A 26,364-nucleotide genomic window follows, 5' to 3' on the forward strand; every position below is an offset into this window, starting at 1 on the left:
ACAGGAAATGATGGGAGGGTCAGGTTTATAGGGAAAGACAATGAGTTCAGCTTGGAACACAAGATTGAGGTGCACATGCCCTCCAAGCAGCTTTGTTAAGATTTTTTTTTTTTTTAAGCTGTACAGAAAGTAGCTGGATACAGGTCTAGAAGTCTTGAGCTCCAGGAGGATCCTGAGCTGAAAATACAGATAAGAAATGTGCCTCTGAAAACTACGTGAGCTTGAAAGCCATCCTAACTCAGATCCTATCATCCTAATTTTATATTCTCCCCGTGTCGACCCCTCAAATCAGGTCAACTTACACACATGCTCTTTCTAAATATCAGAATCAAAAATTAAGTACTCAAGAGTAAGGATTTTTTAATCCCTCCTTTTTAAAATATTTGAAAATGTTAGGCTTTTAAAGTCTCTGTACGTATTGGAAAGTAAGTTGCTTGTCACCTTTTCCCTTGCTGCCCCGTGCAGGCTCGGTTGCACACTAACAGAACGATCTTGTCGCTTCCTGCTCTTGAGAGGGGCAAGTCCGCTTTCCCCTGCTTTGCTGCTGCTTGTGTAGAAGACAGTCTATAATGATCCAAGCCAAACTTCAAGTGGTTTAGGTTGTTGTTTAAGTGAATTCCTAAAATAAAATGAAAACTTACTTTATCTCTTCAAATGTCTTTCTTCTTTCATTATAAAAAACATACCCATCAGAGACGTTAAGTCGTCATTATGTTATATACACGGCAACTGAGTGAGGAACAAATGGCTGACTTTGAGATTACTCATCCAGCCCTTAAAAAAATTCTTGGCATCCATTATATCATTTAAACTAGCCTTACCTACCTTAAAAACTGAACATTAAAACGATTCACTTCAACGAATATTGGTTTTAGAATGGCAAGTCTGCAGGATGACTCTCCAGGACAGACTTAAAGTGAGTCCATACAACCAGCAACCAAAATTTTTTTAATAAACAATAAAGACCACTATATGTGGAACAATCTTCAACATTCCAAAGGCAGCTCCTTTTCTTTGATTTAGACCCAGGCATCTAAGACGTGCACAGCCATTACAGAACTTTAATCAACTAGACTGGATTGATCTACAATAAAAAGTTATGACCAACCTAGATAGCATATTGAAAAGCAGAGACATTACTTTGCCAACAAAGGTCTGTCTAGTCAAGGCTATGGTTTTTCCAGTGGTCATGTATGAATGTGAGAGTTGGACTGTGAAGAAAGCTGAGTGCCGAAGAATTGATGCTTTTGAACCATGGTATTGGAGAAGACTCTTGAGAGTCCCTTGGACTGCAAGGAGATCCAACCAGTCCATTCTGAAGGAGATCAGCCCTGGGATTTCTTTGGAAGGAATGGTGCTGAAGCTGAAACTCCAGTACTTTGGCCACCTCATGCGAAGAGTTGACTCATTGGAAAAGACTCTGATGCTGGGAGGGGTTGGGGGCAGGAAGAGAAGGGGATGACAGAGGATGAGATGGCTGGATGGCATCAACGACTCGATGGACGTGAGTCTGAGTGAACTCTGGGAGTTGGTGATGGACAGGGAGGCCTGGCGTGCTGCGATTCATGGGGTCGCAAAGAGTCGGACACGACTGAGCGACTGAACTGAACTGAAAGTGAACAAAACAGTGCTGGCCTGTGCAGGTCTTCAAAATCCAGGTCTTTGAACATGCCCCAGAGCAGAGCTATCTGCCAATCAGAGATACTGAGGAAGTTAGCATCTAGTACAAGGTCTTACACTTAGCTCAGTAAGTGCTTGACTAAATAACCGCTCATTTCCGTAATCCTTTGGAAGGATAGCCTAAGGAAATGATATGCCAACTGGAGAAAAGAAGCCCTCCACCACCACCACACCAAAGAAATAATAACAGTATTACCAGAAGGATAATAAAATAAAAGCTGGTTTACACAAAAGTATTCATAGCAATACTCCAGCAGTAAGCTAAATACCCAGCAACAGGTATTGAACAAATTTATTTTGGTATTAACTATGCATTTGTTGAATCTAGTTAATACCAAATACATTCCAAATTAGTTAGAGTCTAAAAATGAGAACACAGAAACTAGAAATCAGGAAGAATTGAATCTTCACCAAGCTAGTAAAGAAAACCTCTTAAGCTTAAATACCATAAAGAAATCACGAAAGAGCAGCAGGTTTCACTTCATAACCATTTTAAACTTTGGTATGAGAAAATACTGAATTTGAGACAATTAATGGGCTCATTTCCTAGGTTCTTAGCAGAGGTAAGGTTGGGAAGACCTGTTCTGCTAAAAGTGATCAGGATTCCTAACGAGATGAGAGGATACACTCAGCTGCTGAAAAATCAAGCTCCACATTCAAAGTCTAGCCCCACCATTACCAGCTGTGTGACCTGGGCCCCTGACCTAACCTCTTTAAGTCTCAGCTCCCTCTCCTGTAAAATGGGGAAAAGAAGAGCCTCGCAGTCATCAACGAAATACTGATGAGGCCTTTGTAAAGAGCAGAGGCTTATACATATTCGCTAAGTGCTATATTCTTCCAACAAAGGCACTTATATAACCATGGACCTCACCAAATTCATTTATAGATAGAAACAGTGTTAACCCTAAGCAACTGGGATATGAAAGGGGATTTGGGGAAAGGCTCTGACCATGTATTAGGAATTATACTCATCTTTCTGGGTACAGAAAGATGAAGCAAAATGCAGTCCCAGCTACAAAGAATTTCACAGTATGGTAGGAAGGACAGAGAAGAAACCAGCATTTCCACACAACACGCTAGTGTCAGAGACCAGCAGCAGCCACGCTGGAACGCGGAAGAGCAGGAGTCAGTCTGCCAGTATGGGGCTGGGGAAGTGAGGACAGGCTTTCTGGCCTTTCACTATGACGCAATTAAAATTAGAAAGCAACTTAAAAAAAAAAAAACAAAAGCATATGCCTGAAAATACCGAGAGAAAACTGAATCCTAAGCTGGCAGTGGGGAAAGCTGACCAACCCACAACACAGAATTACCACAGGTTCAGAGACTAAAGGCACCAGAGACCTGTGGAAGCAGAGGTGAAGGAAAAGAGGAAGGAGAGAACCGCTAACGGAGGCACCAAGGCCATTCAAGGAGGAAAGAAAAATCTCTTCAACAAATGGTACTGGGGCTGCCAAACATTCACATGCAAAAGAATGGTACTTCACACCACACACAAAGATTAACTTCAAAAGAATCTAAGACCTAAATCTAAGAGCTAAAACTTACAGTTTTCTTAGAAGAAAACAGATAAATCTTCGTGGTCTTGGCTTTAGTGATGGATTCTTGGAAACGACATCAAAAGCAAAAGCAACAAAAGAAGAAAAAGATAAACTAAACTTCATCAAAATTAAGGACTTTCATGCATCAAAAGACAGTATCAAGGAAGTGAAAAGATAACCCACAGAATGGGAGGAAATATCTGCATCATATATCTGTCAAGGGTCTAGTACCCAGCAAACATAAAGAACACATAACTCAAAAACAAAAAGATAAGCAACCCAAGTTTAAAGGAGGGAAAGGTCTTGAATAGACATTTCTCTAAAGAAGAAATGGCCTAAAAATGCATGAAAGGATGACCAACGTCATTTATCATTAGGAAAATGCAAATAAAAATCACAGTGACATATCACTTCACACTCACTAGGATGGCTAAAATAACAATTATTGGCAAGAATGTGGAGAAACTGTAACCTTCATATATTGCTGGTGGGAAGGAAAAAATGATGCCGTTTCTATTAAAAACAGTCTGGCAATTTCTCAGAAAGTTAAACATAGAATTATCATATGACCCAGCATTCACACTTCTAGGTATATACTCCAAAAAAAATGAAAATAGGTATTCAAACAAATACTTGTACATGAATGGTCACAGCAACACTATTTCATAACAGACGAAAGGTGGAAATTCAAATGCCCATTGACAGAAAAATGGATAAAGAAAATGTGGTATATACATATAACAGAATAATATTCAGCCATAAAAAGAACTGAAGGACTGATATATGCTATAATGGATGAACCTGGAAACATTATGCGAAGTGAAAGAAACAAGTCACAAAAGGCCACATATTATATGATTCCACTCATATGAACATCTAGACTAGAAAAATCTACGGAGGCAGAAAGCAGAACAGTGGCTGCTTAGGACGAGTGGGATGAGGAGACTGGAATGTGTGCTTAGGGGAGACAGAGTAGGTGTTAATGAAAGCTGCAGAAATGAATTTTCAGCAGAGCAAACAGGAGGGAAAGTACAAAAGCCATGTGGCATGTTCAAGGAATAAAGAGTAAATCTGGATAGGGTACATGGGAAAGAAGATGGAATATATTAGGTTGGTGCAAACATAATTAAGGGTTTGTAGCACGAATTTTAAATCATTATAACTAGGCTCAAACATATCTTTATTCGTCAAAATAGGAGCCATTATAATCAACACATTTTTGCCAATAAGAAATCAGTTTGTTTATTCCTGTAGCATAAAAACTCTTGGAAAGCATTTTCTGCATCCTATTCATTGTGGAAGCATTTTCCCTGCAAACAGCTGTTGAGATGCTTATCGAGTGGTAGGTGGTTGGCGAGAGGTCAAGTGAATATGGTGGATGAGGCAAAAGTTTGTAGACCAATTCGTTCAACTTTTGAAGCGTTGGTTGTGCAAAGTGTGGTCAGTTGTTGTTGTGGAGAAGAACTGGGCCCTTTCTGTTGACCAATACTGGTTGCAGGCACTGTAGTTTTCATCAATTGCTGGGCATACTTCTCAGATGTAATGGTTTCGCCAGGATTCAAAAAGCTCAAGTGGCTCAGATGGGCAGCAGACCACCAAACAGTGACCGTGACCTCTTTTTGGAGCAAGGTTGGCCTTGGGAAGTGCTTTGGAGCTTCTTCTCAGCCCAACAACTGAGCTGGCTGGTCGTCACCAGCTGTCGTTTACAATCCACTTTCCATTGTATGTCACAATCTGATCAAGAAATGGCTCATTGTTGCTGTGTAGAATAAGAGAAGACAATACTTCATAACGATGTTTTTGATTTCCAGTCAGCTCATGAGGTACCCACTTACTGCACTTTTTCACCTTTCCAAGTTGCCTCATATGCTGAATGCCCATAGAATGGTCAACACTGAGTTCCTCAGCAACTTCTCATGTAGTCGTAAGATCAGCTTTGATGACGGCTCTCAATCATCACCGTCAACTTCCAATGGCTGATCACTAGGCTCATCTTCTCGGCTCTCATCTTCTTTGCAAAACACCTTGAATCACCACTGCACCGTACATTTGTTAACAGTTCCTGGGCCAAACGTGTTGTTGGTGTTGCAAATTGTCTCCACTGCTTTACAACCCATTTTGAACTCAAATAAGAAAATCGCTCGAATCTGCTTTTTGTCTAACATCCTTTCCATAGTCTAAAATAAATATAAAATAAACAGCAAACAAAAAAAACACAAAGCAAGAAACACACATTAAAATGATGTATAAAATAATCACCACATTTATTTAGAATGTATTCCAATTTATCAAATGGCCAATTTCAACAATGCAAAAACTGTGATTACTGTTGCACCAACCTAATAGTAGAGAGGCTAGAGAAAAAGCAAGGCATTCATCCAAGGTATTTAGATTTAAATGCAGACAAAAGGGGCCAGGCATTCTTCCAAGGTATTTAGATTTAACTGCAGACAAAAGGGAACCACTGGGACATCAATAAGCATGTAACATGATCAGAACTCTATGTAAGAATAAGCCTGGTAGCACTGTGAAGAAATAATTGAACAAGAGAAAGCCCAAGGGTAAAGAAATTACTAGAAAAGCCCAGTTGAGACTGGTCTGCACCGTGTCGGCAGCAGTAGAATGAAGAGGAAAACTACAGAGTATTTGATCAGTTGTGAATTTAAGTCAAAATCCAAGAGAAAAGTACTTGGGCCAAGCTTGGGTGAAAAGAAGGACAGTGATACTCCACAGAAGAAACACAAGAGGAGCTAGAAAGAAATGCTCAGTGTGAGATGCTGCGGGGCTCTAAGCAGAGATTCCAGTGGACCGCTGAGAGTCAGGGCATGCAACCAGAAGAAAAGTAGGGGCTAGAGGAGAGTTTAGTTCTAAAAATCACCAGTGCAAAAAACTGGTAAGACTGGCAGCAGTTCTCAAACTTTCACCTGCATCGGAATCACCTGTTAATTGACTCCTGGGCTCTGCCCCCAACGTTTCTCACTCAGTAGGTCTAGAGGGGCACCTAAAAATTTACATTTCTCATCAGTTCCCAGGTGACACTGATGCCTTGACAACCCCTGGAGCAGAGTAAAAAGAACAGAAGCCCTAGGAACTGAAGAACCTAAGGCCAGGAACAAAGTTCTTTTCAAGAATTACCTTCTTCGAGGGAAATATGTTACCTAAAATGGATACCATCATAAAAAGGTATGTTAAGTGTATTTCACCACAATTTCAAAAAATTATACCATCATACAATAAGCTAAAAGAGTAGACAGTTGTTAAACCTACAAACCCAGGTGGTATTAGGGAAACAGATGCTCATTTACCTCTTTGACTGAGAATTCCTTCAGGCCTAAATATTTCTGGAGTCTCAAAGGCAAAAATGCAGTCACTTTCATGGACTGTTTCCAGGTCGTCTGTGTCACAAAAGGAACGATGGAACCCATCATAGTACATTTCTGTTAACACAATCTAAAAACGGGAAAAATGCAAATAGTTGGGTAACTGGAAAGTCAGTAAGAATTGATCTCCTAATCCAGCTGTGAACTTCTCCAGATCAGCAGGTCTGCAGGGGAGTTGAGGGCATGGAAACACCTCATCACGCCTGGGGGATCTGCCCTTAATAAGAGAGTCTTGGAAGCACAATATCCTCTGCGGTTTTATAACAACAAACTCTGATTTCAGAGTGCTGGGGCACTATATCCAGCTTTGGTGAAGAGAGTCAGCACTTACAAAGTCTAAAGCCCTTGTTTCACAGGGAGAAGAAACTAAAGAGAGATGGAGTGACTTGCCTAAGGTTATACAACTATCCAGCCTCACAGCAATGGTAAGAGTCTACATCTGATTCTGAGATTTTCTACCATTAAATTTTCTTCTTTTCGGATTAAAAAATGTCAAATAACCTAGAGATTTGTACTGGAAAAAAAAAGTAAATTGACTCAAATGCCCAACAAAAGGAACTAGTTAACTATACTATAGTTCTACTGGAATTATAAAGTTTTTGCAAAGAATAAGCTACAGATATTTGCACTAACATGGAAAGATCTCCTAAGTAAATAGTGAAAGTCGCAAAAGAAAAGTATGAGTACACGGTTCCATTTTCGTAAAATAGTAAATAAATATATGCACAAGACAAAATATAAACGAATATACAACACGGTAGTAAAGTTAATAAGCCTTAGTTCTAAGATCCTTAATACAAGGTACTTTCATTTTCACTAACTTTTATTAAGCTTCTGAAATGGCTGACTACTTTATAAAGAAAGAAAATTAAAAGATGGGGGAAAAGACAATGGAGACACGTAGAGACCTCACTACACGCTCAGCAGCACCGTCCAGTGAAAAAGGACTGGACCAGGCCTGAAGAGGTTCCAGTTCTGGCCTGCCACCAACCAGCCCCGTGACCCTGAACAAGTCACGTGGTTTCTCTAGGCCTCCTTCAGATGAGGAGGTTGGACTGGGCCCCTAAGGCCCCCTCTACTATCACAGACATACTAGGAGTCAATGAGGTGAAAGGGGCTTGGTGGCACAGTCCACAAACAATCCAAGAAAAACAATCCTCTCACATTTCTCTTCTAATGATTTTAATGAACACACTGTTTTCCTGCAGGTGAACGTCCAAGTATACGTCACTTTCTCCAGCAAGCTGAGGTCAAAAACAAACCTGTAATTATACCACTCACTTAAACAATGCAAAAAGAGCCAGACAGCACTGCAGGCTTTAAAGATACAACCAGATTAGCCTCAGACACACACCGAAGCCTCCCTCTATCTTTCGCCTCACCTTGAATTTACAAAAAAAAGAATGAACGGGCATTTCAAAGTAAGGAAAATCACGAACATTTTATCAATCTGTGAGCACTTGGCCTACGAAAATATGAAATATTGCTGCATCAGGGCAGCACTGCTGGTGGTATGTTTTACTGCAATACTTCCCAGATGAGGTCACAGGAGGCCAAAATACAAAACACCTTCATTATTTACCTGATTACACAGCAGCATTCAGAAGTTATCTAGGGAAAAGCCGTTCAGCCACTGAATCATCTTTCCGTGGTAAATTTTAAATAGGGAATTTTTTCCCAAATAAAACTCTAACAGTGAATTGAGTAAAAGAGGTATGTAAAAGTATGTCAAGTCACAAACAGGCCAAAATTATTCTGGGTCAATACAACTGTGTATCAAATATTTACCCAAAAAAGAAAGGTTGGGGGTTGGAGGGGGTTACAACTTTCCTTTTTTTTATCTAAACAAGGTAAAACACTCTAATCAGAAAATAAACCACACTGACCCCTGTATGTACAGTACTAACAATATTCTCATTCTTTTCACCATAACGGGAAGGGATTTTCAAGAACAACTGGTTGGGTTTTCTAAGCCTCTGACCTTCAAATACCACAGGATGCTCTCCCTGTGGCCCAAATGAGCATCCATAGAATGATTTAAGGTGGTGGTGGTTTAATTAATTATACTCTATAAACAAAGCTGAAAGAAGGTCTTGGTGTAAAGTCACAGCTTTTCCTTTTAAATATATATATACACACAATTAAATGAAGCACGAAAAGTTTTTTGTGTATATTTTTCTCTTTTGGATCTCGATGTTTTTATCTTTCCTTTAACAGTACAAGCAACTAGTTTTAAATTTCTATCCAACCATGTTTGGCTGAGAACTGTTAAAAAAATAATTCCAGAAGAAGAGAAAGCAGTATTTTTGTGGCTCGTGTGTCTTCGGTCTTAGCAAGCTTATTACCTGATCAGTGGGGATCTTTGTTTCCATGGACACTGCTTCCCGAAGCCTGGCGACAGTCCCAGACAGAGGCACGGCCACACCAACCCGCATGCAGTGAGAGCACTTCCCCTGATACACTACGGTGACATAGAGAGGCCTGTGCAGATCAAAGTCAGATCTTCTCATTAGTCACTTACTTCAACTAAAATGAACAAGCAAAACAACTCTGACATGAAATCAACAGCACTAAAGCGAACCCACACCTTCAGCTGGACCCATGCAGAACTATCCATCGATAATCAACGACTCGAGAGAACCGGCTCAAGATGGCGGAGGAGATGGACGTGTGCCCACGGGCCCCTGTGAGAGCGCTGAAGAACACCTTGGAAAGGGCAGCGTTTCTAAAACCACCATACAGCGTACCAATACTTGGTCCTGTGCCTTGCGGTTTCTTTAAAACAGCGTAACTTTTTTTTTGAGGAACAGTTCAAATAAAACAGCTAATTCAAAAGTGTAATGCAAGGTCTCGAGAGGCTCTAGGAGGCATTCGGCAACCTTTTCCAGCTCCCATACTACAGGTGGACAACCAGCTGAACAAAATACAACCAGACCAACCAAATAGACTTGCCTGCCCCATGTACCTGCCGACCCCACAGGCTCAGACTGGCATTTATAAATTTCTCTAAGGCCTTAGTAATGCCTGTATTCAATTTATCACTAATGCTATTACTTGTCTAAATATGTAAGAAGCCCCAGTAGAGGAGCCTATGGAAGAAAAGGAACATATAGGAACACAGTTTTAATTTGATTAACTCTGTTCTTACCTTGTGTGGGGTAGAGGAATTGGCAAAGAAATGCAGAGGAAAGGATCAAAGGTGTTGCTCTGCTTCTGACAATGAGGACACGTCAAAGAAGATCTTCAAAAATAAGAATGTAAGACACTCCCATTAAGATCACTTCGAACTATATAAGCAGACAACATCAGGGAAATTTAATTTGCTCATACCTGTATTGGGCTTGAAAAAGTTCTTGTACAAAAGTGCTACAGACAGGAAAAGATGGTCCCTCGGGCATCATATCAGTCTCTGATGGTGGCTAAAAGAAAAATAAAGTACAACTTCACAGACTAGAAGTGCCAGGTCTCGACTGATGATGAGCCTAAAGATGTCACAAATGTCCCAGACTGCCTTTGCCAGATCTGCATCAGATCCAGATGTTTCAGGGAAAGGTACCTGCTCAAGGGGCCAGAATACAGCTGCCAGGCACCTGCTCAAGGAACCAGAACACAGCTGCCAGGACGTGGGTCGCATGGACGCATGGACTCATGGCCTCACAGGCTCTCCCAGACACAGCGCTCGTCCGTCTCTCCACACCGTCCAGGCCCTTGGGCAGTCCTTCCCCTGAGCGCTGCAATCCTCCTCCGGCTCTCAACAGGCTCCCTCCAACCTCTTCCAGGGAATAATCTCAACCATTCAAAAGTAGCAATTCCTGCCTAAAGGGAATTTATTCTCTAGCACCTATTAGCTCTGCTGCCTACTTAGGCCTAATCATTCTACTCACACTTTACCTAAGCTTTTCATGCCCCTCCCCATCACCACAGTTAGTTACTGAGCATCAGGTACCTCGTGCAGAGAGAGCTGCAAAAGGCATAAGGATGCAAAGAGAGGTAAGACACAGCGCCTGATCCTGAGTATGTCTCAGTCTGGAGGGAGAGTCAGCTACAAGCGCACAGTCATATGACAGTACAGAATGTTCAGGGTCAAACAACCTTGAATCAGAATAATTTAACAGCTTACCAAAACTAGAAATTTAAAAGGTGAGGTACAGAATAGAATTATCAAAATTTTTTAAAGCTATGAGAGGACAATAACACTTTATTTCCATTACATAAATCATTTTGTCTGTCATATTAAGACTACATTAAAAAAAAAACTGATAATGAATCACTGATTTTCAGTAAGAATATTCTAAGGGTTCAGTTCCTACACTCAAGTCTAATCCTAACAGCAGAGACGTCCATACATTTCCTCTCTGATTGTGTGCAGATCACATTCCAGTGATCTACAGACTATGTCTCATTGGAATAGAAGGCAAATTTTTGCTTTAAAGACAGTTTACTGAGTCTAATGTCAGTCTACAGGTATACAGGCACATGTGTCCCCTCTCGTGAGTGTAAGCTCCTTGGAGACAGCGACTCTTGCTCCTGACAACTGCCAGCACAGCGGTGGTGGTGGCAGCGCAGTGGGAGACAGCCTCTAAGTATCCACGAAACTCACTTAGTCAATTTCACAGTATTAACTAACTACAAACTGCAACAACTACTCAGAGGAGCTTCGGAAGAATTTACACTCCCTCCTTCCTCCATTCAGCTCAGCACTCCCTGAGTGCCCCAGGGGCGTGCCCTTACCTTCAGAGGAGGCTGGCCACTCTGCTTCACAGCGTGATTGAGGTCTTCGTGAACTCGGTCCAAAAGCCACAGCAGAAACTCCTGGGCATCGTGCTGGGAATTTCCCCGATACTGCAGCGCATTTTTTGACACAATACTCTAAACGGGTAGATAAATCAGCATGAATAGTAAGTTTCTGGCTTTAAAGATAAACCATCCATAATCCCAAAGAGGAATGCAAGATCTCAAGGGTGTTAGTGAGTACTTCCTGTAAAGACAGCAGGTATGAAACCAGAAAAGCCCCACCTGTGCACCAAAAACCTTTAAATGCACCAACCCAACAATCCTGCTTTTAGGAACATGGTGTAAAGGAAACCATCAAAACAGCATGCTAAGACCTCTAATAGAAAAAAAATTCACTTCTAATTCACTAACAGAAAAAAAAAAAAAAACAACCGGTTAAAACTTGAACATCTTAAATATAGAAACTGTTACAAATACCAAATCATTATGTTAACTTGCAACCAATATGTTCTATGCCAATTATAACTTCAATTTTTTTAAAAGTAAAAGAAAAAACGAGAATCGGTAAAAGTAAGTATTACAGTGTTGGATGATAAGCCAAAGTATAAAATAAGTCCACATAAGGTAAATGACTGAGTAAATAAGTAGGAAGAGGCAAATCTCCCTTAAAGAATAATTCTAAATAATGTGTCAAGAATCTCTCCTCCAGAAGCTGGACCTTAACCCCCACAACCCCAACCCTACCACCTTGAATATGGACTATGACAGTGACTTGCTTCCAAAGATTCTAGTCTTTGCAAAGAGGAGTAGCCAATGAAAGGCTGCAGGTAAAGCAGTGAACTAAAATTAAGATCACGGGCTCTGAAGCATATAGCCTGAATTCAGATCTCTGTCCTGCCGCTTACCACTGGTGAGGCCTGGCCTACTCTGCTCCAAAGTAAAAAGGATAATAAATGTTTGGTGTGATGGTTAAGTGTGAATACATGCAAAACATTTCACAAATAAGTGACATATAATAAGCACTCAAATGTGAGCTATCAGTAATGGATTTGAAAGCAGGGAGAAAGAAGGGGAGACAACTGCACAAAGGAAGCACAGTTAGGAGACAAATGAAACTATGGGACGAGATTAAGGGTCTCAGCTAAGTCTGTGAGGGCGAATTTGAAAGCGCTTCCAAAATTGGGGCAGCAGAATTGATAAGATTTGTGACCTAATGAGGGTTTCCCAGGTGGTGCAAGTGGTAAGGAACCCACCTGCCAGTGCAGGAGACATAGGAGTCATGGGCTTTGATCCCTGGGTCAGGAAGATCCCCTGGAGGAGAGCACAGCAACCCACTCCAGTATTCTTGCCTGGAGAATCCCATGGAGAGAGGAGCCTGGACAGCTACAGTGCATAGGGTCACAAAGAGTTGGACACGACTGAAGCGACTTAGCACACCCAAGCACGTGACCTAACGAATGTGCAAAATGAGGAAGGAGGCATTAGCGTCATTCATGTGTCTTTATCTGAATGATGGGCCACTGCTGGGTCTCTTCATCATGACAAGACTTAAAAAAAAAAAAAAAAAGAAGTCTGGAAAAGAGAGTGATGCGTTCCTATTAGAATCCACTATATCTGAAGTTCTGTGGAACCTCCAAATGGACATACCTGGTAAGCAACGGAAAAAAACAGGTCTTGCACTCAGTGAAAGAGTGTGCTCAGGACAAGGATTTCGGGGTGAAGGGATGAGTGGTCCTTGAAATCATGAGTATGACTGACACTGTCCAGACAAGAGCATGAGAGATCCGCCAGAGAACAGAATCCAGAGGACTGCTCTATTTAGGAGGCCCTTAAAGATGACCAAGAAAAGGCCATCAAACATGTGGCAAGAAAATCAAGATAATGAAGTCCCAAGAGTCAAGAGCAGACAGCTAAGGAAAGAGTGATCAACAGGGTCAAAAGTTGAAGAATGACAAAGTAAGCCAAAGAACTAACAACTGTCCACTGTATTTTCTAATTAAGATGATGATAACAGAGATGAAAACGGATAAATCTTTACTTAGGAAGAACCATCCCAAACTGATGATCAAATTCAATGTGAGTAACAAAAAGATGATTTACAAAATTCGAATTTAAGGAGGAAAAATTTTAAAGGGACACAAATGAGAGAGAATATGGAGGTGTCATGGGCAAAGCTCACTAACTGAATAAAGTGAACAAGGAAGAAGAAGGACCCTGGAAACAAACAAGAATTTGTGTGACCTGAAGGATACCATGCGCACACCACCTCAGAAGCAGGAATAAAAAAGGGGGATTGTGGGTAACGAGATCACTGCACTACAGAACTCACCAGAGGTCTGACACCACCCAGTCCCCGAATCTAATTCCTTCTTTCTCAGCCTTCATTTTCCTCAATCCCTCTGTAGCATCTCACATACTTGACATCTTGCTCCATTTTGAAATGGTTTGGCTTGTGGCCATAATTATTTTCTCATTTAGCAGAATCAAAACTAGAGCCATTGTGATGGACAGTGGAAAAATGTGATCCACAGAAGAAAGAGACCTCCTAGCAAAGAAAAATGAATCTGTAAAAAGAAAGAAAGAAAAGAAGTCAGCAGCACTGGCAGGTGAGCCTGCAGCTGATTCAGGCGGGAAGAGAAACCCATGAGCGATGACGCTATACTGAGTGATACACAGAAGACATCTGGATGACACCGAGGTTCTTAGCTTCTGACTTCGGTGGATAAAGAAACTGGGAACAGAGGAAGAGGCGGGGGCCTGCGGAACTTTGAACAAGTTAAGTCTGAGGGACTCACAGGATCCCCAGTGAGGACAGGTCTGGTACTCAGGGAGAAGATCTGAGCTGGTAAGTTCAATCAGAGCATGTACACTTATCCTGTGAAAGTGAAAGAGTCAGTCACTCAGTCGTGTCCGACTCTTTGCAACCCCATGAACTGTAGCCCTCCAGGCTCCTCTGTCCGTGGGATTCTCCAGGCAAGAATACTGGAGTGGGTTGCTATTCCCTTCTCCAGGGGGATCTTCCCGACCCAGGGATCGAACCTGGGTCTCCCATGTTGCAGGCATGTTCTTTACCATCTGAGCCACAGGGAAGACACTCTATCCTATGAGCATAGAGAGATAATCCAGGGAACATTTAATGAGAAAAGGTGGGCATCTGGGACGGAATCTTATAGAAGGGACAAGTCCCAGAAAAGAAGCCCGAGAAGAGGACCCTAGGGAACAGCCAGAGGAGGGTGGCACCACACAGGCCCAGGAGAAGAACCCTAAAGGGGATGGAACCGACTCAAACCACCGTAGGAAAGCCAGGTTCGACAAGCACAGAGGGGGGTACTTCAGAACAGTGAATCAAGAGAGTGACTCCTGCTCCGTTTCAGTGACACAGATCAGAGAGGGTACAGGAGAAAAGGCAAGGCAGCTGAACGGTACCAAGAATACCACTCTGCATATCCAAGAAGCTGCGTTATAAAAGGAAGGAAGACCAATGCTCTACTTCTCCAGAGGGCACACTTACAGGACAGAGGGACTTAAGTGCTGAGGGGAGAAGCTAGCAGAAAGGGCATCCTTGACGAAAGGATTCTCCAGTAAAGGGAGAAGGAAGGACTCAGAAAAGAGGCAGAGGAACTGCCTTGAACAGGAGCAGGGAGAGACAGTAGAGGAGGGAAGGATAGCCACGGATTCAGAGAAGTGATAGACAGGACGGCAGGAACGCTGTTTTTGTTTTCTGGAGGAAGCAGAGGCCAACTGCCAAGAGGAACTTTTAGGTTCAGCAGGGATAAAGACAAGCCTCCTGGCATATAGATGAGGCACGCAAAATGCTGGCAGCATAACCAGCTTCTGCTCAAGACCCTCTCCTTTATTTACTTCCAAAGTAGAGGAGGGGTAGTTCCCAGCATACGCGTCCTAAGAAACTAATTAGCGGAAATAAAATGCTTCTCTATGTGTCAAAACAGATACTTTATGCACAGTGTCCATCAAATTCAGGGTGGGGACAACATTCAATTCTTTATCAAGATTGCATGAAACTTGATTTACGCTTCCTGCCGTTATCACTTCAACTCATCCAGCACTTCTCCAATCGCTGTGTAAAAGGTGCTGTGCTGAAGCTGCTCAGCAAGATTCTTGTTGGGCACGACTCGACAAGCAACAGGACTTCCACAGCCCTCTCTAACTACAGCCAAATCTGCTCTAGGGCCAAGCCCATCCTAAATCACAGCATCTCAAATTAAAGGAGATTTTACAGGAAACCTCACTGAACAAACACAACACAAAGGCTCCTTTCCCTCTTCTCAGTGGTGACTTCTTCCCACTGCAGAGACCCAAGGGACTACTGGGATCGTTTCACTTCTTCCCCAAACAAACCAAAACACAGAATAATCTAGGAACCATCCTTTAATGTGTGTTACAGAAGAGGAAACGTAATAGGAGTCGAGGAGACTGGGCTCCAGCACGGCCCCGCCCCACACCGCTGGCTATCTCGGGGACTCACTGAACCTGACTGCTGCTCACGCGAGAAAGCACTTGAGCTGGACCATCGTAGAGACCCTGGCATCTCACATCTTTACCCGAACTCTGCCCCTAGAATACCAGCAAGTGATTTGGTTTTTCTTTGGGGCCTCATCTGACACTGCTGTCATTTGTCTTTTATCATTTTTTTTTTCTAATTAAATCTTAGTTTATTTGATGTCATACAGTTAATCCTCCTCTAGTTTTGCAGGTTTTTAAAAAGTTGATTATCAATAGAATATGTCATCTGTAAATATTTCTGCCATCTGAGAAATCATATAAATTTGTCACTTCTATGACAGAGTATGAACCTTCTTAAAATTACACATCTGTAAACTCACACATCTGTGTAACCTTACACGTCTGTCTACTCCGCAGAATCTGGGTGTGACACTGATTTGTAAAAACATTAAACTGGAAACTGCTGCTTTAAATACTTTACGTACTACTATAAATAAACCTAACCATCTCTCCAATTTTTCATTCAAGATGATCCCTAACATCTAGTTACTAAACAATGAGTAAAAGTCAAAACACATTTTTAGGGCCTTCAAACCTCTTAAAATTTCTCTTCACACTTCAAATAAAACCTTAAGGTCTAGAACTACAGAGAATGTTTTTTCTCCCTTAAAGGTGGGGGGTGGGGGCAGAAATGAGTTGGAAGCAGAAAAGAAAAAGAATGAAGTCTATCCAACTGGAGTTTAAAAAAAAAATTTGACATGAGGTCCTTTCATTCCATACAGCCCTAGGACTGAAGAAGCAGAATCCTGGGCTCCAGGGAAAATACAGTAACTGGTACAAGACATCCTTTACCTAACTCCAAAAAGATGACAAAGCAATGGCTATTGGTGATTTCCTTCCATGGGGAATGGATGTGGCAATATCCGACATGAACGATCAGGAGTTGGCTTACTCTTCAGGAGAAAAGGTAGCTTGCCAAATCTCATCAAACCAAATCACCACTCACTTTCCTTGGTTCTATGCCAGAAGGAACACCGAATTTACTTTCAGTGATTCTGGAAAAGAACAGAAGAACTTGGGAGGACAATATATTTACATTTTAAGAGAAAGATATAAAACTGAAACTTGGTTTCTGGGCTGTGCTGGAAAGGACAGAACGATAAGCACTTGTCCTGAGAAAAGTTTCATCTCTTGTATCTGACCTTCTAGACACTTAAGCTGATGAATAACTAACTAAAAACATAGGGGATGCAATTGGTACTAATCGATGAAAACCGTAAAAGCAGATACGACCCATAAAAAACAGTGACAGACAAAGTGTCTGTAAAACAGAATTCCATGCCAGGGTATAGGACACAGCCACACTCAACAGGGCTCTCTGTGACCTTCATCCAGCCCTTCCTCCTTGTGTCTTCACCTGTGGTGGGGAGGTCTATTCACATAACAGCGCAATCGAGGCAGAGAGGCCCTCAGGACTAAGCCAGCTGGGGCAACTAACGCCCTTGAAAGAGACTGGACGGCCTCCATGCTCCCTACGATTGGAATGCCCTCCACTCCCACCCCCCAAGGTCTCCCTCTGCTCCCTCTCCTTCCTCAGAAAGATGGAGCTGGGACCCTGGGGAGGAGAGGAGAAAGACAGAGGAGGACGGAGGCAATGGGAAAGGAGTTTCCTTCTAGGATGGAAAGACAACTCAAGGAGAACTGCAGAGATCGCCACACACCACTTGTTCACGTGTACACGTTTGGCCATAAGGAAGTGAGTTATTCTGGTACAGAGTTCCTTGATCCTTCCAGACTGACAGCCAAACAAAGGGTAGCTCAAGCACAGGTGTCCCCGTGTCCAAGTTCTCAAGTTCCAAATTTAGAAAAGAGAACAGATTTGGACAGCAAGGGATACTTATAGTTACTAGTTTTCAATATTAAATTAATATATACCAGAACAACTCGGTGGCAGGGACTTACTGATGAAATAAAAATTAGGAAAGGGTTTACTATTCTTTCATAAAAGAAAAAGTTGTAATACAAGGACTGAGAAATGGCTAGTGCATTTCAAGAAATTATAGCTAAGGCTGGAAGTATGGTCAAGAGCATTAGAGCCAGAATAAAAGAAACAGACCACAAGTGGTTCAGCTAGATGAACAATGAACAAGATTTTTCAACAGATCATAAAGCTGTATCAATAGAAAACACAGCAGCAAGAGAAGACCTTCAAGTATTTCAACACTGGTTGAATATTTCTGGTAGAAATGCAGTAGAATCAGAAAGACTGGATTCTGAATACCTGGGTTTAAGTCCAACTTTTACTTAATGTGTAGTTTTTCTGAGCCTTGGCTATCTTTTCTGCAAAACGGGGATGATAATACTTTTTTAAATTGACCATTGTGAGGCTTTCATGAAATCACAAAAGCATTTTAAACTCTAAATACCTGTCATCATGTAAGTTTCAAAAGTCAAGAAAAAAGCAAGGAATTAGCCTATGGTATAGTATAATCCTGGAAAGTGACAAAGAAAAAGAGAAGGAAATATCTAAGGCACTGGCTCTTGACTCATGGTGGTACAACAGAATCACCTGGGAAAATTTATTTAACAAATAAAAACCATAAGTGGCAGCAGCCATGGGATACTGACTTAGGTCTATGGTGGGGCCTGTTCATCAACAGTTTTGCTTTTCAAATGTGATTTAACAATTCTATTTCTAGTGTGAAGCCAAGACTGAGAAAGAGCATGCCATGCTAAAAAAACCCTAAATTTTCAGTTCCAAAAGCATTGAAAACTTACGGGAGGCTCTTTTGTCATAACTGCATTATATCAATTACTGCATTTTACCACTAGACTGCTCGGGGATGTCTTATTCAATATTATTTCCTAGAAAATTAGCAAATACAGTACGTGACACAAAGAATAATAATAACAAGTTAATATTAGGGTGCCTTTAATGTATCAGGCTTTGTACTAATTCTTTTATAGGTGTTATTTCCTATAAAAATTAATCCCCAGAAATTCCCTAGGCTGTTAAGTACAATATTAACATCATTATTTACAGACCTTGGGCTCAGTAAAGTAACTTGTCCAGTGTTATCACTATTCTCCAGCCTCATATGATTAAAGTGAAAGTCGCTCAGTCCTGTCTGACTCTTTGCAACCCCATGGACTATAAAGTCCATGGAATTTTCCAGGCCAGAATACTGGAGTGGGTAACCTTTCCTTTCTCCAGGGGATCGTCCCAACCCAGGGACTAAACCCAGGTCTCCCACATTGCAGGAGGATTTTTTACTAGCTGAGCCACCAGGGAAGCCCACATCTGATTAAAATGACCTTGAAACATTTTTACCCATAATAACTTTTTTCAGTGAATGGTTTTTCCCTTATACAACTCAGGATCATGTAGGGCTTGGGTTCTTCATCCTGAGCGCCAGTCTCAACCCAGACACAAAACATGTGCTGGAGACTGACCTACAGTTGCACCAAGCCTGAGGCTTCTGGGAGCTGCTTTGCTTTTAAATAAATCTGTGTTAATCAGTGTCTGTTTTGTTCTAATTAGCATTTTTTTCCTATGACTGAAATATGGCCCAGAAAGAAAAATGCAGTCTATCTAATTGAAATGTTATTATTCAAGGAGTAAGGAGGAATTCGGACTATGTCAGCAGATCAGCTTGCAGCATGTGAAGAAATATGCCCTGCCTGAGCGTCCCGGTTGCTACAGAAAGCAAACCAGAGAGTCAACCATCTGCCCTGAGAGAGCTGCATCTGTCTGCCAATAGCAAATATAAAGGGGAGCGTTCACCTTATAACGCTCAGGCTGGCCTGCTGGTGGTGATGATTCTGATCTCGTCATTCCATCCGTCCTAGGACCCTCTAACTGGCCAAGTCGAGCCAATTCCAAAGTTAACTGGGTCACCAAAATGTGTTTATGCATCCAATCAACTAACTCAAGAAACTCAAGTGTCTTCTTTTTAGTCTCCTCGACATTTTCCTACACAATCTAAGATTCTTCCCAACTATAGTAAAATAGAGCTTTTTAAAAACTTAACAAAAAAAAAAAAAAAAAAAGGAAGAAGAAGAAGAAGCAAGAGGGAGAATTTTAGCTATCAACACAATCAAAAAAGGAAACACCCAAGCCCTGATGTGACTAAAAGGTCATCATATGGGAAATGCAATAATCTTCAACAGTTAAAATTCAAAACAGGGACTTTCCTAGAGGCAGAGTGGAGGCAAGTCCATCTGCCAATGAAGAGGACACAGGTTTGATCTCTCGTCTGGGAAGATTCTGCATGCTATGGGCAACTAAGCCGGGCAAGCCACAGCTACTGAGCTCCTGTGCCGACAGCTACGGAAGCTCATGGGCCCTGGAGGCCATGCACCACAGTGAGAGAAGGCACTGCAGTGAGCAGCCTGCACACTGTAGCTAGAGAGGGGCTCCCACTCAGAACTAGAGAAAGCCCTCCGCAGCAACAGAGACCCAGCACAGCCAAAATAAATAAACACACTCAAAACAAAAACTGGAAAAGCCATCTAAAAACCCAAGCAGTTACTGTATAGTCCTCCCACAGAACATTACAAACGTTTGAAAGTTTTAGAGAATACTAAAAATACATATATAATAAAATTCAGTGGAAAGAAGATACAAAACTACATATGAGTTTGGTTTCAAACTTTGAAAAAATATTTTTTAAAGACCTTTTAGTTTTTTATCCTTGTAAATATACACCAAAACATTAATGACCGTTACCTTAAAGGGGCAAGTTTGGAATGATTTTTCCTTTACGTATTTCACTGTTTTCCACATTTTCTAAATGAATTTGTTGGTAACGATAACCAAGTGGTATACAGGGTGATCTTAGTACACCCTAGTATTTTGGCCAAGGAACCAAATCTCATTCACAGAAAGGGCTGGCAAAAAAAAAAAAAAAAAAAAAAAACCACCAACAAAACAAACACAGACCTTACTTCTAGCTGAGGTTTTGGCCCCAAATCCCTGAGAGTCAGGCTGCACTATGCTAAGAATTTTTTTCTCTGCTAGACAGATCTTGCGAGTTTTAAATCAAAGTTTCCTGCCTTATTAACCATAAATCAAAAACTTAAATCAACCTTTGGATCTTACCAGTAGGGGGAAAAGCAACCAGGACCAAAGAAAAATGAGGGAAAGAGAGAGGAAAGAAAGAGTTTATGCCTCCAGCCACCCACCAGGGGTCTTTTTAGGCCTCCTGGCTTGCGGGGTAGGAGGTGAAAGCTCAGCTTCAGGAAGAGGAAAAAAAGAGCAGCAGCCTCAGCTTCCTGATGAAGTGGTGGGGAGACAAAGGGGAAACAAGGGCTTGGCTTATGAACTCAGCACATGGTCCTGCTCACCTTCACAGAGGCCAGTGATGTTCTCAACTGAGTGTCACTCCCCTGTGGGGTGGAAGTAAAGAGAACTATGGGTTTCCCTAGTGGCTCAGTGGTAAGGAATCCGCCTGTCAATGCAGAAGACATGGGTTCGATCCCTGGTCCAGGAAGATCCCTTGGAGAAGGAACTGGCAGCCCACTCTAGTATTCTTGCCTGGAAATCCCCATGAACAGAGAAGTATTCTTGAACATTCCAGCATTCTTGCCTGGTATGCTATATGGTTCATGGGGTCGCGAGCATTGGATATGACTTAGTAACCGAACAACAGCAACAAAGAGACCTACCCATAACTGGAGGTGGAACAGTGTGGGAAAGACAAGAGTGGGGGAGGCATGAGGCCCTGAACTACTCCAAGGCCAAATAAACTTCTTCTATAGTCAGTGTGTGTGTTCACTGGCAAAGTATACGTCCTCGTGATTTTGAATATGTTGGTATTTGATGATAATCAGATCTAAAATGTTTTTGACCAAACAGACAATTTTCTAAAGGGATTCAAATTATTCTGGAAATAGCCTTGTTTTGAATCAATATTCTGTGATTGCATTTTGATAACTAAAACATTAATTACTAGTAATCAAGAGATGTTATTCATAAGCAGAGACCCAGTCAATTTTACTATGAATTACACATTCATATTGCCATAAACCCTGAGCACTCCCAATAAATTTTAACTGGCTAAAGAGGCTTTCAGGTCATGGACCTGCCATATCACTCTCCTCCACGCCCAGCACTGTGCACGCCTGACAGCCAAGCCAGGCTGACTAGGAAGCCACACACGGCTGTAGTCTCCAAATCTGGCCAGCCTCCGCGGGTTCCTTCAACCCTCACTTCGAGAAGCAGGCAGCACACAACCACCACAGGGGTAGCCTCCAGCTTGTTCAGGCTCTGTGCTTTCCCGGGGAAAGTGCTAGAACCTTTCTAGTCTAGACCTGGTCTGACATGCCCCAATTTCACCCAATGCTAGTCAGTACAGGGAGGACTCCCTGCCTGCTAATACAGGAGATGCCAGAGACAAGGGTTGATCCCTGGGTCGAGAAGATTCCCCTGGAGGAGGGCACGGCAACCCACTCCAGAATGCTTTCCTGGAGAATCCCACAAACAGAGGAGCCTAGCAGGCTATAGTCTATGGGGTCGCAGAGAGTCGGACATGACTGAAGTGACTTAGCACACAGTACGCACACACAGTCGGTACAGGGCTTGTTCATCTGCCTGTAGAACATGAAAGCTAACTCAAAGAGTATGTGAAGACACAGGGAGCAAACAAAAAGAAGTCTGTGAAATTCACACTGGGTAATGCCCTAAATTATCCCAATGTCAGTCTCATATAAGCGTCCTCCCACTTTAAAGAACAGATGAAGCTGTGTGACCTTCACTATCAATGAAGAAACGCAAATCAAAACAATAAAATGCTCTTCCCCACTTATCAACGTCAGGATTTCTTTCCTGCAACAATGGGGCATGACAGACATTCTTAAACTACTAATGGCACAACCCTTCCCAAAATGAAGAAACAACATGATTTAAGAACCTTCAAAATAAATAATCTCTGACAGGAATTTCACTTCTAAATATCCTGAAGAAAAAGTCAAAATGAAAATGTATGTTAAAAATATGTTCACTGCAACCAGAAACAATCCAAAAATAGGTACTAGAATCTTCATCTAAAGAGTTGTTTAAAAAAAATGACTTACATAATGCAATATGAAGACAATCACACAATGCAAAATTATATGGTTTGATCTCAATTATGTTAAAACACACAAAAAAAGGGGGGAAAAGTAATATGCTAAACAGCTTTTATACATTTTCAATTTTCCTTTTTCAACTGTCACATATTTTCCAAGTTTTCTATCATATTTTAGATATTACACTTACCAGAAGAGATGTTACTCATAACGAATTCTGGCAAAAGAAACCAGACACAAAAGACTCCCTACTGCAAAGAAAAGCCACTGAGATACCACTTCACACCCACTAAGATAGCTATACTAGAAGACAGGCAATAACAAATACTGATGAGGATGTAGAGAAGTTGGAACCCTCACGCAAGCGATGGTGGGAATGTAAAATGCTGCACGCGCTGTGCAAACAGTCGGGTAGGTGCTCAAAAAGTTTAACTTGGAGTTGCCATATGACCCTGAAATTTCATTCCCAGGTATACATCCAAGAGAAATGAAAACATATTTCCACACAAAATTTGTAGTTAAGTATTTGTGTGTGGGTGTGTGCTCAGTCGCTCAGTTTTGTCCAACTCTCTGTAACCCCACAGATTATAGCCCACCAGGCTCCTCTGTCCATGGGTTTCTCCAGGCAAGAATACTGCAGTACATTGCCATTTCCTACTTCAGGGGATCTTCCTGACCCAGGGGTCGAACTCCAGTCTCTTGTATCTCCTGCACTGGCAGGTGGATTCTTTACCATTGCACCACCTGGGACGAATGTTCACAGCCTCATTATTCATTAATAGTCAAAGAGAAGAGACAATCGAAATGTCAATCAACAAGTGTCATAAACAGAACATGGTGCATTCATATAACGGAGTACTTTTCAGCCATCATAGGGAATGAAGTTGTGATTCATGGTACAACATAACCTTGAAAAACATCAGGTTAGGTGAAAGAAGTCAAATGCAAGGGCCATGTGTTGAATGATTCCATTTCTATGAAATGTTCGGAATAGGAAAATCTATAGAAACCAGCAGCAGATTAGTGAACATTCAGCACTGGGAGGTTGGGGGCAATGAACAATGACTGCTAATTGATATGGGGTTTCTTTGGGGATAATAAAAACATCCTAAAATTGAGATGTTGCATGCATAACTCAGTGAATATATTCAAAATCACTGAATTCTATATACACTTTATGGGCAAGTACACAGTATATAAATCACATCTCAGGAAAGCTGTCTTTAATAAAAACATATTTTTAGTTCACTTATAGTAAAATTCAAAATCAGGCAAAACTAATCAGTGATGTTAGATGCCAGGAAAGTGGTTACATTTGGGGAAGAGGGAGGATATAGGTTTTGGGAGGAGCCAAAAAAAGGGAGCTTCTGGACAGCTAGTGACAACCCATTTCTTGATCTGGTTGATAATATCACTTTCAGTTCAGTCAGTTCAGTCGCGTCCAACTCTTTGTGACCCCGTTGACTGCAGCACGCTAGGCTTCCCTGTCCATCACCAACTTCCGGAACTTGCTCAAACTCATGTCCATCCAGTCGGTGATGCCATCCAACCATCTCATCCTCTGTCATCCGCTTCTCCTTCTGCCTTCAGTCTTTTCCAATGAGTCAGTTCTTTGCATCAGGAGGCCAAAGTATCAGAGCTTCAGCTTCAACATTAGTCCTTCCAATGAATATTCAGGACGGATTTCCTTTAGGATTGACTGGTTGGATCTCCTTACGGTCCAAGGGACTCTCAAGAGTCTTCTCCAACACCACAGTTGAAAAGCATCAATTCTTCGGCGCTCAGCTTTCTTTATGGTCCAACTCTTACATCCATACATAACTACTGGAGAAACCATAGCTTTGACTAGATGGACCTTGGTCGGTAAGGTAATGTGTCTGCTTTTTAATATGTTGTCTAGGGTGGTCATAACTTCTCTTCCAAGGAGCAAGCATCTTTTAATTTCATGGCTGCAGTCACCATCTGCAGTGATTTTGAAGCCCAAGAAAATAAAGTCTCTCACTGTTTCCCCATCTTTTGGCCATGAAGTGATGGAACTGGATGCCATGATCTTCATTTTTTGTATGCTGAGTTTTAAGCCAGTTTTTTTATTCTCCTTTTTCACTTTCATCAAGATGCTCTTTAGTTCCTCTTCGCTTTCTGGCATAAGGGTGGTGTCATCTGCATATCTGAGGTTATTGATATTTCTCCTGGCAATCTTGATTCCAGCTTGTGCTTCATCCAGCCTGGCATTTCGAAAGATGTACTCTGCATATAAGTCAAATAATCAGGGTGACAATATACAACCTTGACATCTTCCTTTCCCAATTTGGAACCAGTCTGCTACTCCACGTCCGGTTCTAACTGTTGCTTCTTGGCCTGCATACATATTTCTCAGGAGGCAGGTAAGGTATTCCCATCTCTTGAAGAATTTTCCAGTTTGTTGTGATCCACACGGTCAAAAACTTTGGCGTAGTCAATGAAGCAGATGTTCTTCTGAAACTCTTGCTTTTTTGATGATCCAATGGATGCTGGCAATTTGATCTCTGGTTCCTCTGCCTTTTCTAAATCCAGCTTGAACATCTGGAAGTTCTCGGTTCACATACTGTTGAATCCTAGCTTGGTGAATTTTCATTACTTTGCTAGTGTGTGAAACAAGGGCAATTGTGTGGTAGTTTGAACATTGTTTGGCATTGCCTTTGGGATTGGAATGAAAACTGACCTTTTCCAGTCCTGCGGCCACTGATGAGTTTTCCAAATTTGCTCCCATATTGAGTGAAGCACCATCACAGCATCATCTTTTAGGATTTGAAATAGTTCAGCTGGAATTTCATCACCTCCACTAGTTTTTTTCATAGTGATGCTTCCTAAGGCCCACTTGACATCATACTCCAGGATGTCTGGCTCTAGGCGAGTGAGTCATTAAGATCTTTTTTGTATAGTTCTTCTGTGTATTCTTACCACCTCTTAATATCTTCTGCTTCTGTTAGGTCCATACCATTTCTGTCCTTCAGTATCACTTTAGGATTTAATATTCATTGAGTTGTACACTAATGATGTTATGCATTTTTCTGTATGTGTCCCATACTTCACTAAAAAGGTTTTTTTTAATGACTTCAAAAAGGAAATACTAAAGTTTCTTAATCTAGCCAGATCCCAGGCCCTAATGCAGAATATTTAGTGTTTCTTGAGTCCATTCTATTTATCTGGTTAGTTAACTAGAAGCAGATTAAAAACTGCAAGACACAGGAATGAGGAAGATGCCCAGGATAAAGTAAAACCGGATAAAGCAAGAGAAAACTAAGGAAGGGCCATGATAGAGGATGGGAGAGAGCAAGGAGGAGTATTACCAAAAGCAGAAGAAAGAATTCAAACAATCTAAGCAATTCTAGACCATTTATCAACTCGTGCACAGTCCCACTGTCCCCAAAGATACCTCCATATTACAGAAGAGTGCAACAGATGAAGCTCGTAATACTCCAAATCACCAGAGAGAGTAAACTATGTCCAGGATTCCCTCC

At 41.6% G+C, this 26,364-nt stretch overlaps 1 protein-coding gene and 1 long non-coding RNA gene across 2 annotated transcripts in view; one reads left to right on the forward strand and one right to left on the reverse strand.

The window, feature by feature from the left end:
* Positions 1-26,364, reverse strand: part of USP31 (ubiquitin specific peptidase 31) — an 84,118-nt gene that overhangs the window by 33,580 nt on the left and 24,174 nt on the right. Inside the window, exons 2-7 of the mRNA XM_015103892.3 lie at positions 11,330-11,467; positions 9,929-10,017; positions 9,747-9,839; positions 8,944-9,079; positions 6,524-6,668; positions 442-619 (exon numbers count right to left, since the gene is read on the reverse strand). Of these exons, the coding sequence (XP_014959378.2) occupies positions 442-619; positions 6,524-6,668; positions 8,944-9,079; positions 9,747-9,839; positions 9,929-10,017; positions 11,330-11,467 (779 nt within the window). The remainder of the gene's footprint in view (positions 1-441; positions 620-6,523; positions 6,669-8,943; positions 9,080-9,746; positions 9,840-9,928; positions 10,018-11,329; positions 11,468-26,364) is intronic.
* Positions 433-10,040, forward strand: LOC132658607 (uncharacterized). The gene is made up of 2 exons (XR_009598467.1): positions 433-5,601; positions 5,649-10,040. It is a non-coding gene; the product is annotated as an uncharacterized LOC132658607 (long non-coding RNA).

This window comes from Ovis aries, chromosome 24 (assembly GCF_016772045.2).
Source record: "Ovis aries strain OAR_USU_Benz2616 breed Rambouillet chromosome 24, ARS-UI_Ramb_v3.0, whole genome shotgun sequence".
Taxonomy (NCBI): domain Eukaryota; kingdom Metazoa; phylum Chordata; class Mammalia; order Artiodactyla; family Bovidae; genus Ovis; species Ovis aries.